Here is a 15,142-nt window from a genome sequence, read left to right on the forward strand (position 1 = left end):
CATTTACCAACATTCAGCGACGCAATTTACCAACATTCTGTTACACAATGGCTTCCATGTTTCGTTTTCCCAAATTGTTTAGTTCTGCCCTTTACTAACCATCGAAAATCTCCCGCTACATTTCATCACTGAAAAAAATATTATGATTTATGGGGATTTTTATCTACTTGAGTTCAACGTAGGGGAAGTTTAGTGGAAGTACTTAGTAACTTATCGTCTTACGTACGCCATCCCCTCTTCCCCCCCCCTCCCCTCTCCTCTTTCCAAGAAATTATAACTGGTAATGGAAGACGACTAAAGTAAAAAAAAAAAAAAAAACTTGCGTGCTTTGCAATCTAACATTTTTTACCAAATTCATTTAACGCCTGAAACTCATTCTTTTTTTTTTTTTATTTCACACGTAAGGTTTTATTCACGATACCTGGTTGTTGTATGCTCCTAAATAGGTCATCTCTCCTGGATCTAACAACCACAGCATAGGACTTTGGAGCACACGCATAGGCAAGACACTGTTAACCAACAAAAGTCATTATCATCTTAACTGTTTCCAGATGATATTCTGCTAAATCATCTATCACAGCTTCTGCTCCAACATGCACGAGAGAGAGAGAGAGAGAGAGAGAGAGAGAGAGAGAGAGAGAGAGAGAGACTCACCCATCAGTCGGTTTCCAAACAGCACGAGTTGGGCTGAAGTGTCAACCATGGAATCGTCTGGTATGCGTTTTTCCTCAAGTGCTCGACGGACGGCGTCCACGTGACCCAAAATCGTGCCACCTGAGGGAGTGAAGAGGAGGCCATTGTCACAATCCTTAGTCAATGAGACTTTTGCTGGAATTCTGACTATTATCTAATAAATAACTCTCAAATAACCAGCCGCGCGTTTTGAGAATAAACTTAATTACGTCATGCACAAGAAGAGTACCAATCGCAATATTCTCACTTAGCTGATATGATCTCAAATAACCAAGAGATTTAGAAATATACAAAAAAAATTGGTAAGTCACCAGAGGTGCGTCCAAATGAATTAAGGATACTGATTCGGTAAAATTGATATTCATAGTAAGTCAATCATTGATGAATAATTTGAGAATGACACAAACCAGCAAATGACAAATACTGAAAATGAAAACTAGACATTGATGCATCTGCAATGAATTACTATTTTCTGTAATACGCGACAGTAAGAATTTATAAAATCAATATACATAAAAATAGTGAAATATGACTCTACTGTCAAATGATATTGTTTATAACAAACCTCAGTTTCTGGAAATCAAAACACTAATGAATTCCCGGTTTACGGTTAACGAATAAAACCTGATATTTCAAAAACATAAAGCCATAAGTTCAATTTAAAATCTCAAGGGGCCCTTGTTCTTATATAGTTAATTCTATACTTCCTACTCGTTCATTCTTCAAAAAAAAAGTTAAGTATATCTTAGTTTAACCAGACCACTGCGCTGATTAACAGCTCTCCTAATAAGGCTGGCCCGAAGGATTAGATTTACTTTTACGTGGCTAAGAACCAATTGGTTACCTAGCAACGGGACCTACAGCTTATTGTGGAATCCGAACCACATTATAGCGAGAAATGAATTTCTATCACCAGAAACAAATTCCTCTTGTTCTTCACTGGCCGGTCGGAGATTCGAACTTGCGACCAACAGAGTGGTAGCTGAGAACGGAACCCGCTCACCCATTGAAGAACTGTTCATTCTTCAAGTCTTAGATGATGAACAATCATCCAATATTTATTTTAAGGGCAGCGAACTCACAATTTCTACACTGACTAAAAAGCTGTGGAATTTAAAATGACAATAAAGCTCCACAACTCTGGGAAAACAAGAGATGGTGTGTTCAGACTTATACAAGAGGAAAAATGATGGAGGAAGAAGGTAGTGGCTTCTTTAGTCAAGGAATTTTTACAGATCAATTGGGGGGTGCAAATGAAAATGATGCATAATTCCAGAACATAATTCACTTTCATATAGAGCATTAAAACGTTATACTAAATACACACACATATATACATATACATATATGTGTGTATTTAGTATAACGTTTTAATGCTCTATATGAAAACGAATTATTTTCTGTAATTATGCATCTTTCTCATTTGCACCTTTCCAGTTAATATATATATATATATATATATATATATATATATATATATATATATATATATATATACATATAAAATACACATACACACACATATATATATAATAAAATATACATACATATATATATATACATTATATGCAAATATAGATAATATATATATATATATATATATATATATATATATATATATATATATATATATATATATAATATATATATATATATATATATATATATATATATATATATATATATATATATATATATGACTGTTGCTGGTGAGAATGCGATTCCAAAACAGACAACTCCATTTCCAGCACGCCCTGTATAATAACGCGTTTAGCATCAATTAAGAAATGGAATAAAATCTTATCTAGCAGCTGTTCCAATTCTTTTTATTGAGGAGCCAATTTCAAAGTTCATTATTGCCTTCTGGAAAACATCTGGAAATTACGTTTGGGGACTCTTTGTTAGTGGAGACCTCGTGATGATTTATGATTCCTTTAGCCTCTATTATTAAGTAGTTTTGTTCGCAAAGGCAAGTGACGATGGTTTTTTGTATATTTATTTACTGGAATATACATACGTACTGCATGACACACACATATAATTTTATATATGTATATATGTGTATATGTATACATATAAATATATATATACAGAGTATATATATATATATATATATATATATATATATATATATTTAATATTAATATATAATATTAATATATATGTGTAATATATATATATATAAATATATATATATACATATATATATATATATATATATATATATATATATATATATATATATATATATATATATTTTAATATTAATCCATAAAACATTAATATCCATTATATTTTAGAACAACTCACACTTTAGGTAAATGTATGGTAGGCATACTAATCCTCACCAGGATTTGAAACAGTCTTTTAATTAATGTTAGGTTGGTACATTAAATCGCCCTACCTCCCATTATCAAGTTATAATGAATTCGATATTAATGGACTGTCTATGGATTAATATCAATACACACACACACACACACATATATATATATGTGTGTGTGTATAGCATTTGTCTAAACAAACTGCAAATACCAAAAGAGGAGTATAATAAAATAATGCTGCCTACGCACTTCCGTGTACCGTATTTACCTTATAAGCATCTTTCATGGGTATGACACACAGTACATTAAAGTGTCTGGGCAGTGTTTGACATCCTTTTATGCCATCCATCTCTGGATATTTCTAGTATGCTTCATCACACATTTTGAGTGATTGTATACGTATGCATATTTTTCAACACTGTGTCTTCTATACGGAAATGGCTCCTTGGCTCCTAAGAACAGAAAGGACAATGATCGCTCCAAAATTAAAATTTAAGCTGATGAATTGTGCAGAAAACTTCCACAGCACCAGTTTCTTCATACACCTGCACACAAGGCTCAACACTGAACCTCCAACACACTGCGCCACTTACATCTATCTTATACACTTGCACTTACAGGATATCCAGGCCCCTTCTTTCCCATACCTCTTTTATATCATCTATCCAGCCCTGTCTAGGTGTTTCTCCTCTCGTCCCTCCCAGCACTTCTGAACTGTATACTCTTTATGCCAGCCTGTTATCATCCATTCCTTCCACATGACCAAACATTCTCAAAATAGTCTTATTCTTCGCTTCATCTAAACTAAGCCTTTTACCACTCTTACATATGTCCACATTTCTCACCCTTTCATTTCTTTTTATGCCACAAAAACTATGCAATCAATTCATCTGTACAGCTTCTACCTTCTTTCTTTCAATAGCATTTAATATTCACACTCCACTTTCATAGAGGGAAGCTGGTTCAACAATGACTTAAACCTCACCATTATCCAAAAGATTTACTCCCAAACACCTATAAAAACCACTGCTTCCATTCTCTTACTATCCATATTCACTGTGCCATTTTCATAATTCTAATTTACCCTTGCACTTCTCATGTTACTCTCATCTGTCTCCTTTTGCAAACACTTTCAAACTCTTTCGCTACCATCTGCCTCATCTCTTCACTATCCCCAATCAGGACAGTATCATATGCAGACGTAAACCACAACACACATTATTCACGGCTCATCTTCTTATCCCACAACGTAGCATCTACACCTACTATCCTTTCCTTGACCTTTCACATCATGCCATCCATAAAAGTATTAAAACGCCTTTGGGACATAAAACATCCTTGTTTCATCCTCATTTTCATACCAAACCAGCCACTCTCCAGCCTACAAACTCTCGCACATTATGCATGTCCTTCATAAAAACTTTACAGCTCTCGGCGACTTACCCTCTATAACATACACCCTTCACAACACCCTCCCCAACAATGCATCTCTATTAGTTCTACCATAAGCTTACTCTGAGTCGAGGTATGCCACACACAAAATTTTTCCTTTACTGTGTAGCACTTGTAGAAATGAAAACAAAATCCAATCATCAAAGCCTTTCTATTCATGGATGAAGAAATTGCTTTATCGAATTCCATATTTTGCTTTCAATTATTGCGCTCTATCAGTAGATAAAAGGTGAAATTTTCGTTCCCAGAAATGCTTCTTTTAATACCCGTGGTACAAAAAATTAGCAAACGAGATTATCTGATTTTTACCTCGTAGCACCTTCATCAGGGCATTTTCGTCTTCCCCACCTGCGGACTCGGTAACAACGTCTTCCATCTTTATCTTGTTCTCATCTCCTTCGTCGTTTTCTTTCGCGTTTCCTTTCTCTGTATTTTCGGCGTCATCTCCTTCTTTATGCTTTCCGTCTTTCCCTGAGTCTTCGACCTTCTTCGGCTGAGCAGCGACAATAAAACTCCGACCCGACTCCAGGAGTTTTTCTTTGGCCAACTCCGGACTTGCCATTAGGTAAACAAATTCGTTTCCGCTGAAATGAGAGAAAGATAATTCACTGAAATCATATTCATCAATACGTACCTTCATCGATGATAACTTCTGAAAACATAAATCTATTCTTTAAATCATATCAGTTTTCCATATCTGCACGAATTCTTGAGAGTCCGAAGATTTCTTAATATATAGGCTTTTTGCTTTTTCTTCATTAATAACGTGGTTTTTTCTGGGAACGAGCACAGTCGGTGCAGCAAACTTCCCTATCTTGCAATGTTATCGCAATAAGGACCCTGATCCTTCTCAAATTTTAACCAACTCTTTTTCGACATCAAACCACTCCCTAGACATGATTTCATTCAAATCCATCATTTACATTTTGAGATATCCTCTTTACACACGACACACAAGTACAGTTGAATACAAAGCCTCTATCCAAATTCTTTGGCATAACTAGTTATACAAACCAATAAGTAAAATTTTGGTTTCTCATAATATTTGTGATTATTAATTCAATCTACAATCAAAATAATTTGGACTCCATGAACTTTCAGTGTGGCCAGTTATTTGGAGCAGAAGGAAAATATATACAGCTGAAATCACTGAAGCTTCTACGAAACTTCTGATGGGCAATGTACTGAAGTAGCCGAAGTGAACACAAAAACCTCTTAATATATTCTCAAATACTGTAACGTTCACATGAAAATCCACAAATGTCATTCTAGTATAACTGACTTGTATAATTTTGCTATCTGACGAGATAATAAAATTAACAACGAGAAAAGCAAGTGAAAATACAGGTTAAAAAAACATTTCAAAAGCGAGACTCCATTCTGCCAAACATAATTACTTGAACCTGATATCGTATGCAAATAGTTTACCGCAGGCTCCAAAAGCTGACTAAAGCAACACCTGGGAAAACTTTAAAATTAATACTCAGACTGCGTGTATTCTAAGTCCACTTTCACTGCAAGCTACAGATACGTTATACAGAATAAACTGGATGAACATAACTAATATTCTACATAAATGTGTACATTTACATTTCATGTGTATTCTAATGTCCAAACACAAAAAATACTATTTTAAAAACCAACCCTCTGACCAAATTCACTGCCTTACCAAATAACTGTTTTTACAAGTTGTCTGTCTTTTTCATAAGAATATATTTCAAAGACACGACGGATAAAAGAATAGAATATAATATAGAATTTAGGCCACTGGCCAAGCACTGGGACCTATGAGGCCATTCAGCGCTGAAAGGGATATCGACAGGTGAAACAGGAGGATAAACCTCGCAGTTGCACTATGAAACAATAGTTAGGAGAGGGTGGAAAGTCAGATGGAAGAAAGAGACTATGAACTGATTAATTTGGGTCATTTTTATAAGAATTTATTTTCATGTTCATAAATTTATTCTCTATTAATTGTCTGGGTCACTCACTCAAACCCCAAATATTCCAGTTAAATGCAAAATTTTTTACTAACTGTAGTTTAATTGTCATTCTATTTTGGCTGTAGTAATGAAAACCTTGCTACCGAGACCACGAATAATAATAATAATAATAATAATAATAATAATAATAATAATAATAATAATAATAATAATAATAATAATAATAATAATAAACTTCACTGAATACAACGGCCGTCTGAATGCCGTTTGGTTTGTATCGAAGTTCTCAATCTCTCGATTTAAACGGCATCCAGACGGCCATTCTATTCAATGAAGTTTGTTTGAGAGAGGGGTCTTCTTCCGAAATAATAATAATAATAATAATAATAATAATAATAATAATAATAATAATAATAATAATAATAATAATAATAATAATAATATACTTACGGGTTGACAACAACCACCCAGTCATTCGCCGGCAGGTCGGCCAGATGATCTTGGAGTCGCGGTAAGTCCTCCTCACAGCTTCCAGATGAACACCACTTCCTCATCACCTGACGAGAGAGAATTTAAAAGAAAATTCACAGATGCTTCAGAATATCGACCGTAGTGCAAGAGACCTTATTACTTACTTATCCTTGATAGACATTGCAAATATCATGCATTAAGTATAAAATAAAAAAAAAATTAATCTAAACATTTTCATCTCATAACCTGCCACATTTTCTACTGAAAGTTTTTACGTTCGTAATGGAACTCAAACCAATAAATCCCTGACAAATGGAAATCGTTTGTAACAGGTCACCGCTGCTAACGAAAATGTCTGTTCACATACCCTTAAATGCCTGACCCACTGTCAGCTAGAAATTAGGGGGAAATGTAGAAAAAACAGGGATACATGTAATTTACACAGCGTTTGCATGCGAAAGTCGAATGAATCGAAGAAGGATGCTGTTGCTGAGGCACTTTCTGGCAACTTTTTGGGCTATGTCGCCAATGTTTATTCCAAGAAGTATCAAATATTGGAGGAAAATTGAAGATATTCGTCCCCTTGAAGTCAAATTACGAGTGTCCAACACCTTTATCAAACTGACATAAATAAGAATTGTTCAACAAATGAAAGTATATAACTTATTCTAGAAACTTACTGCTCTTTTAATGACAACTGGGAAACCATTCCTTTGAGTCTTAATCCGGTTACGCCTATGGCATGCACGCCAAATTATAACTTACAAAATGATAATTAGATTTTACAAAATGAACGGTATAAAGTCTATTATTCAATTAAAAGCACCCAGACTGCCTCTCAAGGAAGGAAAATGCCCTATTACGAAATCGAACGAATCAACCCATGTGACAATACTTGTACTTTTTTGGTGCTTTTATTAGTGACAAGGTGTAACAAGACGCTGAGAGAAACTGCTCCCAGTTTTAGGCCTACAATCTTAGGCTTTCAGAATAACAAACAGAATAAAGTACTATCCACAGCTAATTAATACAACCCCATCAACATGTAACTTACATAAAAGTTCACAATTTCGCCGTGGGGCAGTGAGACTTCGACATACCTTCACATTCTGGTAGTTGAGTCGACAGACTGAATGGAGGAGGCAGCTGTCCAACTCCTTAGACTCATTTTCCTCGTCGATGAGTGTTACGACGTGAATACCTGGAAGCAAAAACAAAGCAACATAATTAATAGAACCAAATAAATAAATGAATAAAAAGCGAACAGACAAATAAACCAACGCACACCTACATCAATAAAAGTAAACGTTTTCTTATGAATACCCCAACTTCAAAAGTCGTCGAACTGATCATTCAAATCTCACGGACCATAATGCATTAAATATGAAGGAATAAAAATTAAATCTCTCATTACTCGACTAATACGTCGAGATATCAAAGAAGAAGAGAATTATAAGCGCACAAAGAGGACGTAAGAGATTTAACGATTCGCTGAGAGAGACAAAATAGCAGAGCATTCCAGGCAAAATAAAAAGAGGGCGTGAGATAATTTAATGATTCGCAGAGAGAGAGAGAGAGAGAGAGAGAGAGAGAGAGAGAGAGAGAGAGAGAGAGAGAGAGAGAGAGAGAAAGAATATATACGCAAATGATGAGAAATTCTACCCACGTAAAATTACACAATTTCTATATTTCCTTTCCCTGTCACCACCCTACCTAAGTCTCACCTCTGATCACTTGTTCTGGGGTCCTAACTCATTCTTTCAAACACACGGGCATCCCCAGTGCATGTTCCATGCATTTGCGACGCCAATCCAGTCACGTGACCGTTCTGAGCGCCGCTCCCAATCCAGAATCATGCGGTTACGATGTGTTTTCTGTTCATACGAGTCATGCGGTAGTCATTGCCCAAGTCTACGCCAACTTCAAGATATTGGAATGGAATGGAATATAGAGTTTAGGCCAAAGGCCAAGCACTGGGACCTATGAGGTCATTCAGCTCTGGAAAGGGAATTGAGAGAAGGTAGGTTTCCAAGGTGTAACGGGAGGAAAACCTTGCTGTTGCACTTTGAAATAATTGTTAGGAGAGGGTGGACAGCAAGATGGAAGAAAGATAATATGAATGGAGGTACAGTGAAAGGAACGAAAGGGGTTGCAGCTAGGGTCCGAAGGGACGCTGCAAAGAACCTTTAGTAATGCCTACAGTGCACCCCGTGAGGTGCATTGACGGCACTACCCCGCCTACGGGAAACTTCAGGGTATTGGAACCACGAATCATGCAAGAGCAGCACTATCACGCTTGAAGTTCCTCTCTCGGTAAAAATCTTAGTTAAAGGTCGGGTAATAAAGAACTTAAATCACTTTTAATGCAACCGATTACACAATATGTAATGAAATGCCCATGACCAAATTCGTCAGGCAGAGCTTTTTCGGTCATTTCTCGATAGCAAGCGAACGTCATGGTACTAAGTATCAGCTTGCCTGGTAGAGATGTGCACTGTCTAATTTTAAATAAATTCAGTCCTTGACCATTAACATGCTGTCTGCTTTTCATTCCCTGTCTTTCACTATACTGCATTTTCTTCCAACACACTTGCTGCTCCCCTTGCTGGGGCAATTTTTCTTGTCCGTGGCCTTCCCAACCTTTACGGCTCATTCTAACACAAGCCATTGGGAGTGGATACAAACAGCAGCATAGTAGCAGTTTTGTTTGTCCCTACAAGATTTCGGTCTTGAAGATTGGCAGAAGTACTGGAAGTTATAGATGCCACATGTATATCAGCACTTGACGAAAATTGAAGAAAGACTGTCCCACAAAATATATATATATATATATATAACATATATATATATATATATATATATATATATATATATATATATATATATATATATATATATATATATATATATATATATATATATATATATATATATATATATATATATAATATATATATATATATATATATTATATATATATATATTCATGAGTAAAGCTTATTTATGCATATGTAAATATCTGTAGATTAATACATGTATACTGTATTACTTGTGTGTGTGCATGCAGACAAATATGTACCAATACATTTAACTTTACAGAAACATGGAAAACATCATAAACAGTAATTATGCCCTTTACCATGTAGAAAAAATTTGTAGGACCGTTAGATTTCGAGGCCTTATCGCCAAATGATCTAAACTCAGAACATCCCAGAAAATTGTACGCCAGAATTGCCATAACAGAATGAAAACAAATCACTTATAACGCATTTTTTTTTTAGATTAGCATGAAAACTTTTGGCATCTTAGCAAACACCAAGACCAATTCTCTGGCAAAGCAAGATACATCTCATCCAGAGGTCCACACAAGGCCTCTTATCCCCTTGCACAACTTACTACCCTTGCTTAAAGCAAGAGCCTGTGATGGCTTCATGCCGCTTTAATCTTAACCAACCGCCAACATACAATCGTCTCGGCTGGTTGGTAAGAGTCCAGCTGTCCATATTAGGCCTTTCATTCTCTTTAACACCTTTCCATACTTACAGGCTGCCTTTGGGCAAGGGCCCATGCTGGCAAAAGGCAAATTTAATTCAAACCAATCAAGCAAGATACAGAGTTGTCGGTCAAAGAGTTAAAACATTCTGCAGAGCTATTTTCTCTCGTGTACTTGGTACAGTCCATACTTCCTCGTCTACTGACACCAATCCGTCCCCACTTTTTTGTGGTTGACTGAATTATCAGCAAGCTTTTCATGATTACTTGAGAGATAAAATTCAATCTTCCCACTGAGTTCGAGTCTCAGTGAAAATTTCCACACAAAAGTAAGTCGCCATAACGTTGCTTTAGCAAAACTCCGCAAACTGAGAATCCTTTGGCCCTAATGGTGGGATGTCTTTAGAAGATTCCGAACATATACGGATCCTTAACTTTCAAAACCCGACACTGTGATACAATCGATCATTTTCTGGATTTTGCAGGACAGAGCCACTGGGTGAAGATTAAATTGTGGGAGATTTAAGGATTCGCAGAGAGAGAGAGAGAGAGAGAGAGAGAGAGAGAGAGAGAGAGAGAGAGAGAGAGAGAGAGAGAGATTATTGATTTCCTATATGAATGAAAAAGGCCTTAATCGCCTTTTTTCATACATCAACGGTTCATACATCAATCGGAGGGCAAGTCCAATATTGGAAAAAGGAGGAAACTGAATTCTCCTTTCCTAAATATTCTTTTTCGTCTCAATATCTGTCACCTAGGGTCCAAAATGGTAAGCAGCTAAAGCTGTTCAACTTTCCATAGAAAAAATCAGGTCAGCTCAGTTCAGCAGAGTCTAAGGTATTAACTGATTTGAAAGGTAATAAGAATTGTGAAAACTGACATTTAAACAACAAAACAAGAAAAATTAAACAGTAAAAAAAATCTTTAAAAAAAATACATGATGTATATGCTAATGAAAACATAAACAGTTAAAAATATATCGCATATGTTAACCCAAATCGTCCTAGGAAAAAATTTTATTTGAAATGGTCACCACCCTCTCAGACCTTTCAGAGCCCTTGGGAAATCTCATTTGCAGTAATTTCAGACATTTATTCAAGCGAGAAAAAGATTACGCTTTTACCGTCGCTTCTCTTTGACATACTTTTCCCACTTACCGAATGCTTCGGTGACTACCAGAAAAAACAAGTAAAAAATGCCCGAAGAGTCTTCGGCGCAATCGAGTTTTCAGTACAGCGTATAATGCTGTATGAAACTCTCAGCCACGGCCCGGTGGTGGCCTGCGCTGTTGGCACCTACAGGGGTGCCAGACGCACGATCATGGCTAACGTTAATTTTAAATAAAATAACTACTGAGGTAGAGGGCTGCAATTAGGTGTGTTTGATGATTGGAGGGTGGATGGTCAACATACCAATTTGCAGCCCTCTAGCCTCAGTAGTTTTTAAGATCTGAGGGCGGACAGAAAAAGTGCGGACGGACAGACAAAGCCATCTCAACAGTTTTCTTTTACAGAAAACTAAAATACGGATTATCTTTCGAAAAAAAATATAATAATAGTAAAAAGGGGGTTTGGTAGTGCGAGCAAAGATTTCCTGGTGCCGTTGACAAGGGTATTTAAGTAAAAACGTCTGCAAGGTGGGAATACGTGGCCTGACAAGTGCTGCAAGTCTGCCTGAAAGAAAGAGGAACTCCCATTGAGCTCGACAGAGCCGCATCCAAAATAGTAACCACAAAAAAGAAAGCACGAAGTTGACATACTACGAGGAAGAAAAGGCTCGAGAGACGAGGTAAGGAGAGATTATTGATCAGAAGAATTTCCTCTTATTTATCCCTTAAATCAAGGTGAGAGAAAGGGATAAACAACACACATATATGAGCAAATATTTCGAACTGACGAAAAAACCAACTTAAAGCTTTAAGACTGGAATAAAGGAAAGAATTAACAGCATCTAAATAATACATGCTAGTTTTTGGCTGCAGATTTAGCAGAAGAAGAAAGAACATTTTTGGATTCTACTTCTCCACTTGTTTACATTTATATTATATATATATGTTTGCATTTATATTATATATATATATTATGTGTGTGTGTACGTGTATATATATCAATAAATATATATATGTGTGTGTGTGTAAATATATATATAATATAAGATATATAAATATGTATATCTGAACTTGGAAAAATGCTTATTGATAATAAAGCTCGCTCATCCTCAACACAAAAGTTCATCTTATATTTTTGTGACATTTATCATTAGGGCTTTTCCTTTTGGAACTTTCTTTTTTCCATATGAAAACAAGCGGCAGGTGTTAGAGCACAAGATTTAATTAAAGGTTTCCTGTGGAACGTGGATGAGGAAGGGGAGGGCTGAAGTTTCGGGTGGGGGGCTGAAGTGTATGGGAGGGGGACTTGAAGGGTCTGGGGGAGTGGGGGTGATCCAGACAGGAAGAGGAGGGGTTGCCGTGGAGTTTAATTGGAAGAGAGAGAGAGAGAGAGAGAGAGAGAGAGAGAGAGAGAGAGAGAGAGAGAGAGAGAGAGAGAGAGAGATTTATAAAAAAAAATACCTTATTTTATTTTGGTTTCATTCCATTCAGTGATTTAACTGAGGTGACCAGAGACTGGGGAGGGAGAAGTCATCACTCATCTCAAGAATAAAGTTAATTTCCTACCGTAATTACAACTAGAAGCAGAGACATATTTCTTATTTGACAACTACTTGAAAAATCAATTAAAATAATACATATTTTGTGACTACTTTCATCAGTACTGGAGATTCCTACCTTTAAATTAAAGCTTGCTTTGTTAGATTGGCCTTCTATGTTTGTTGAATCTTCGCTCACTTTAAATAATAATAATAATAATAATAATAATAATAATAATAATAATAATAATAATAATAATAATAATAATAATGAATACATGATTTAGATTCTTTCAATTTTTTAGCCAGATCTGATTTATGTCTGTTGAAAAATATATGTTTATGTAACAGAATCCAAATTTGGAAGTTCTGAATTGATCAACAATTTTCCTCTACCTCACTTATACAAACAATCATATTTTGCAGGGTAGTGTAACCCGACACCCTAACGACCACTACGGCAACATAGTGAAGTGTGTCGACCCCAGCAAATATTTGTCACTGTGGCAACTGCTACGCCAAACGGACTTGAAGAAAATGAATAATTGTCATACAATGGAAATATTTAGACTTTAGATGTCGAAACACGGCCAAGGCACACTGGTGACACCATTCCTCTAAGATTCAGAATTTAGTGCAGGAGGAATGACACCCTAACAAAGTGTAGAAAGATGCTAAAGTCAGCACTGGCAAGCCCCTAAGCCCATTCATGGTAGCACAATTGAAATGAGACAAGACACCTCCTTTCCTGCAGAGCCTGCTGGTCATGATGGCCTTCATGTTGCCTTAACACTTCAATAAGACAAACAGGTTAGTGCTAGCGCAACCTGCTTGGAGACACAGGAACTACTACAGTTTAGTGCCAGGGACACGCGGGACATCAATGCAAAGTATCACACTTCATGCTTACTAAGTAAACTCGCTAAGACTGCAGCAGAAGGAGGGACTGATGAGAGTTAACAGGGAAAGCTGTGTCAGCATCAGACATCACGTTTGTTACAGTGGTCTTTCATATAGAAGAGTCAAAGCGGAATGTGGAGGCTGCATCATCTTCAAGCTACCTGAACTGGTCCGGTTTTGCTTTCATCTTTCAGAGAAGATACTTTTATAGCCAGTTCAATGGGGTTGCGATGGCTCATCCTGATAATAATCTAAGTGATAGTCTTCAGCAAGATCCCTGTCCCAATTTCCTACGACAAGTACAATGATGACATCACCTTTTCAAGATTGGAATCTGAAAAAGGACCTCAGTATGCTTTGTCCCCAAAATTTTCTGCAAGGGATCACTGAGGGGACCCAACTTCTTCTGATGCGAAAGTAACCTGGACATCTGCAAAAAAGGAACACTGGGTACTTACGCCAGTAGGGATCTCTCGCATTGATCGACCTAAGCTGGGACTACCAACAAAAATCTCTAACCAGATACTGGTAAACAACAGCTTCTCTAACCGGGAGATCAAACGACAGATGAAGATCACCATGAATAAATGCTATGCAGAAGGCAAAACATGACCAGTAGGAGGAGAACTACAAGAAGCTGTAATAAACGGACACCATGCATCAAATACTTCACCAATATGCAGCAATCCTGAGAAAAATGATTAAGAAGAATCACTCCATTCTACTTCTCATGACAAGGTCGCCCTCGTACAGCAGACCGCCTGCTCAGAACTAATCCCAAAACCCCACTCCCAGACACTTTGAAGAGATAACCCCATTCGCTTGGCAGGATACCAGCCACTCAACCCACACACGGATGCAGTGTTCTACCAATGTAACCATCCTCACTGTCGCCTATCAATGAGATGGCTGCAGTGCCAAGATGCCAACCAATCAATCAGCTACAGTAATTAACAACTCTCCACTTACCCATACCCTTTTCCACCCTCTTTACATGTACGTTCCCACTTCATTTTAAAACCGGATCCCCAGGTCGTATGTCATGTCTCGGTTGGTTGGACGGATTGAATTGAATATAGAATTTAGGCCAAAGGCCAAGCACTGGGACCTCTGAGGTCATTCAGCGCTGAAACGGAAATTGACAGTTGCGCTATGAATCCATTGTTATAGGAAAGGATGGAAAGTATGATGGACGAATGAGAATATGAACAGAGGTACAGT

General features: G+C 36.7%; 1 protein-coding gene across 2 annotated transcripts in view; it reads right to left on the reverse strand.

Annotated features, from left to right (window-relative positions):
* LOC136848101 (multifunctional procollagen lysine hydroxylase and glycosyltransferase LH3-like) overlaps nt 1–15,142 on the reverse strand; it is a 126,057-nt gene that overhangs the window by 89,388 nt on the left and 21,527 nt on the right. For both annotated transcript variants that reach the window (XM_067120310.1, XM_067120309.1), the window contains exons 2-5: nt 7,984–8,084; nt 6,863–6,969; nt 4,779–5,053; nt 655–774 (exon numbers count right to left, since the gene is read on the reverse strand). In XM_067120310.1, the coding sequence (XP_066976411.1) occupies nt 655–774; nt 4,779–5,053; nt 6,863–6,966 (499 nt within the window). In that variant the 5' untranslated portion in view covers nt 6,967–6,969; nt 7,984–8,084. The remainder of the gene's footprint in view (nt 1–654; nt 775–4,778; nt 5,054–6,862; nt 6,970–7,983; nt 8,085–15,142) is intronic.

This window comes from Macrobrachium rosenbergii, chromosome 18 (assembly GCF_040412425.1).
Source record: "Macrobrachium rosenbergii isolate ZJJX-2024 chromosome 18, ASM4041242v1, whole genome shotgun sequence".
NCBI lineage: Eukaryota > Metazoa > Arthropoda > Malacostraca > Decapoda > Palaemonidae > Macrobrachium > Macrobrachium rosenbergii.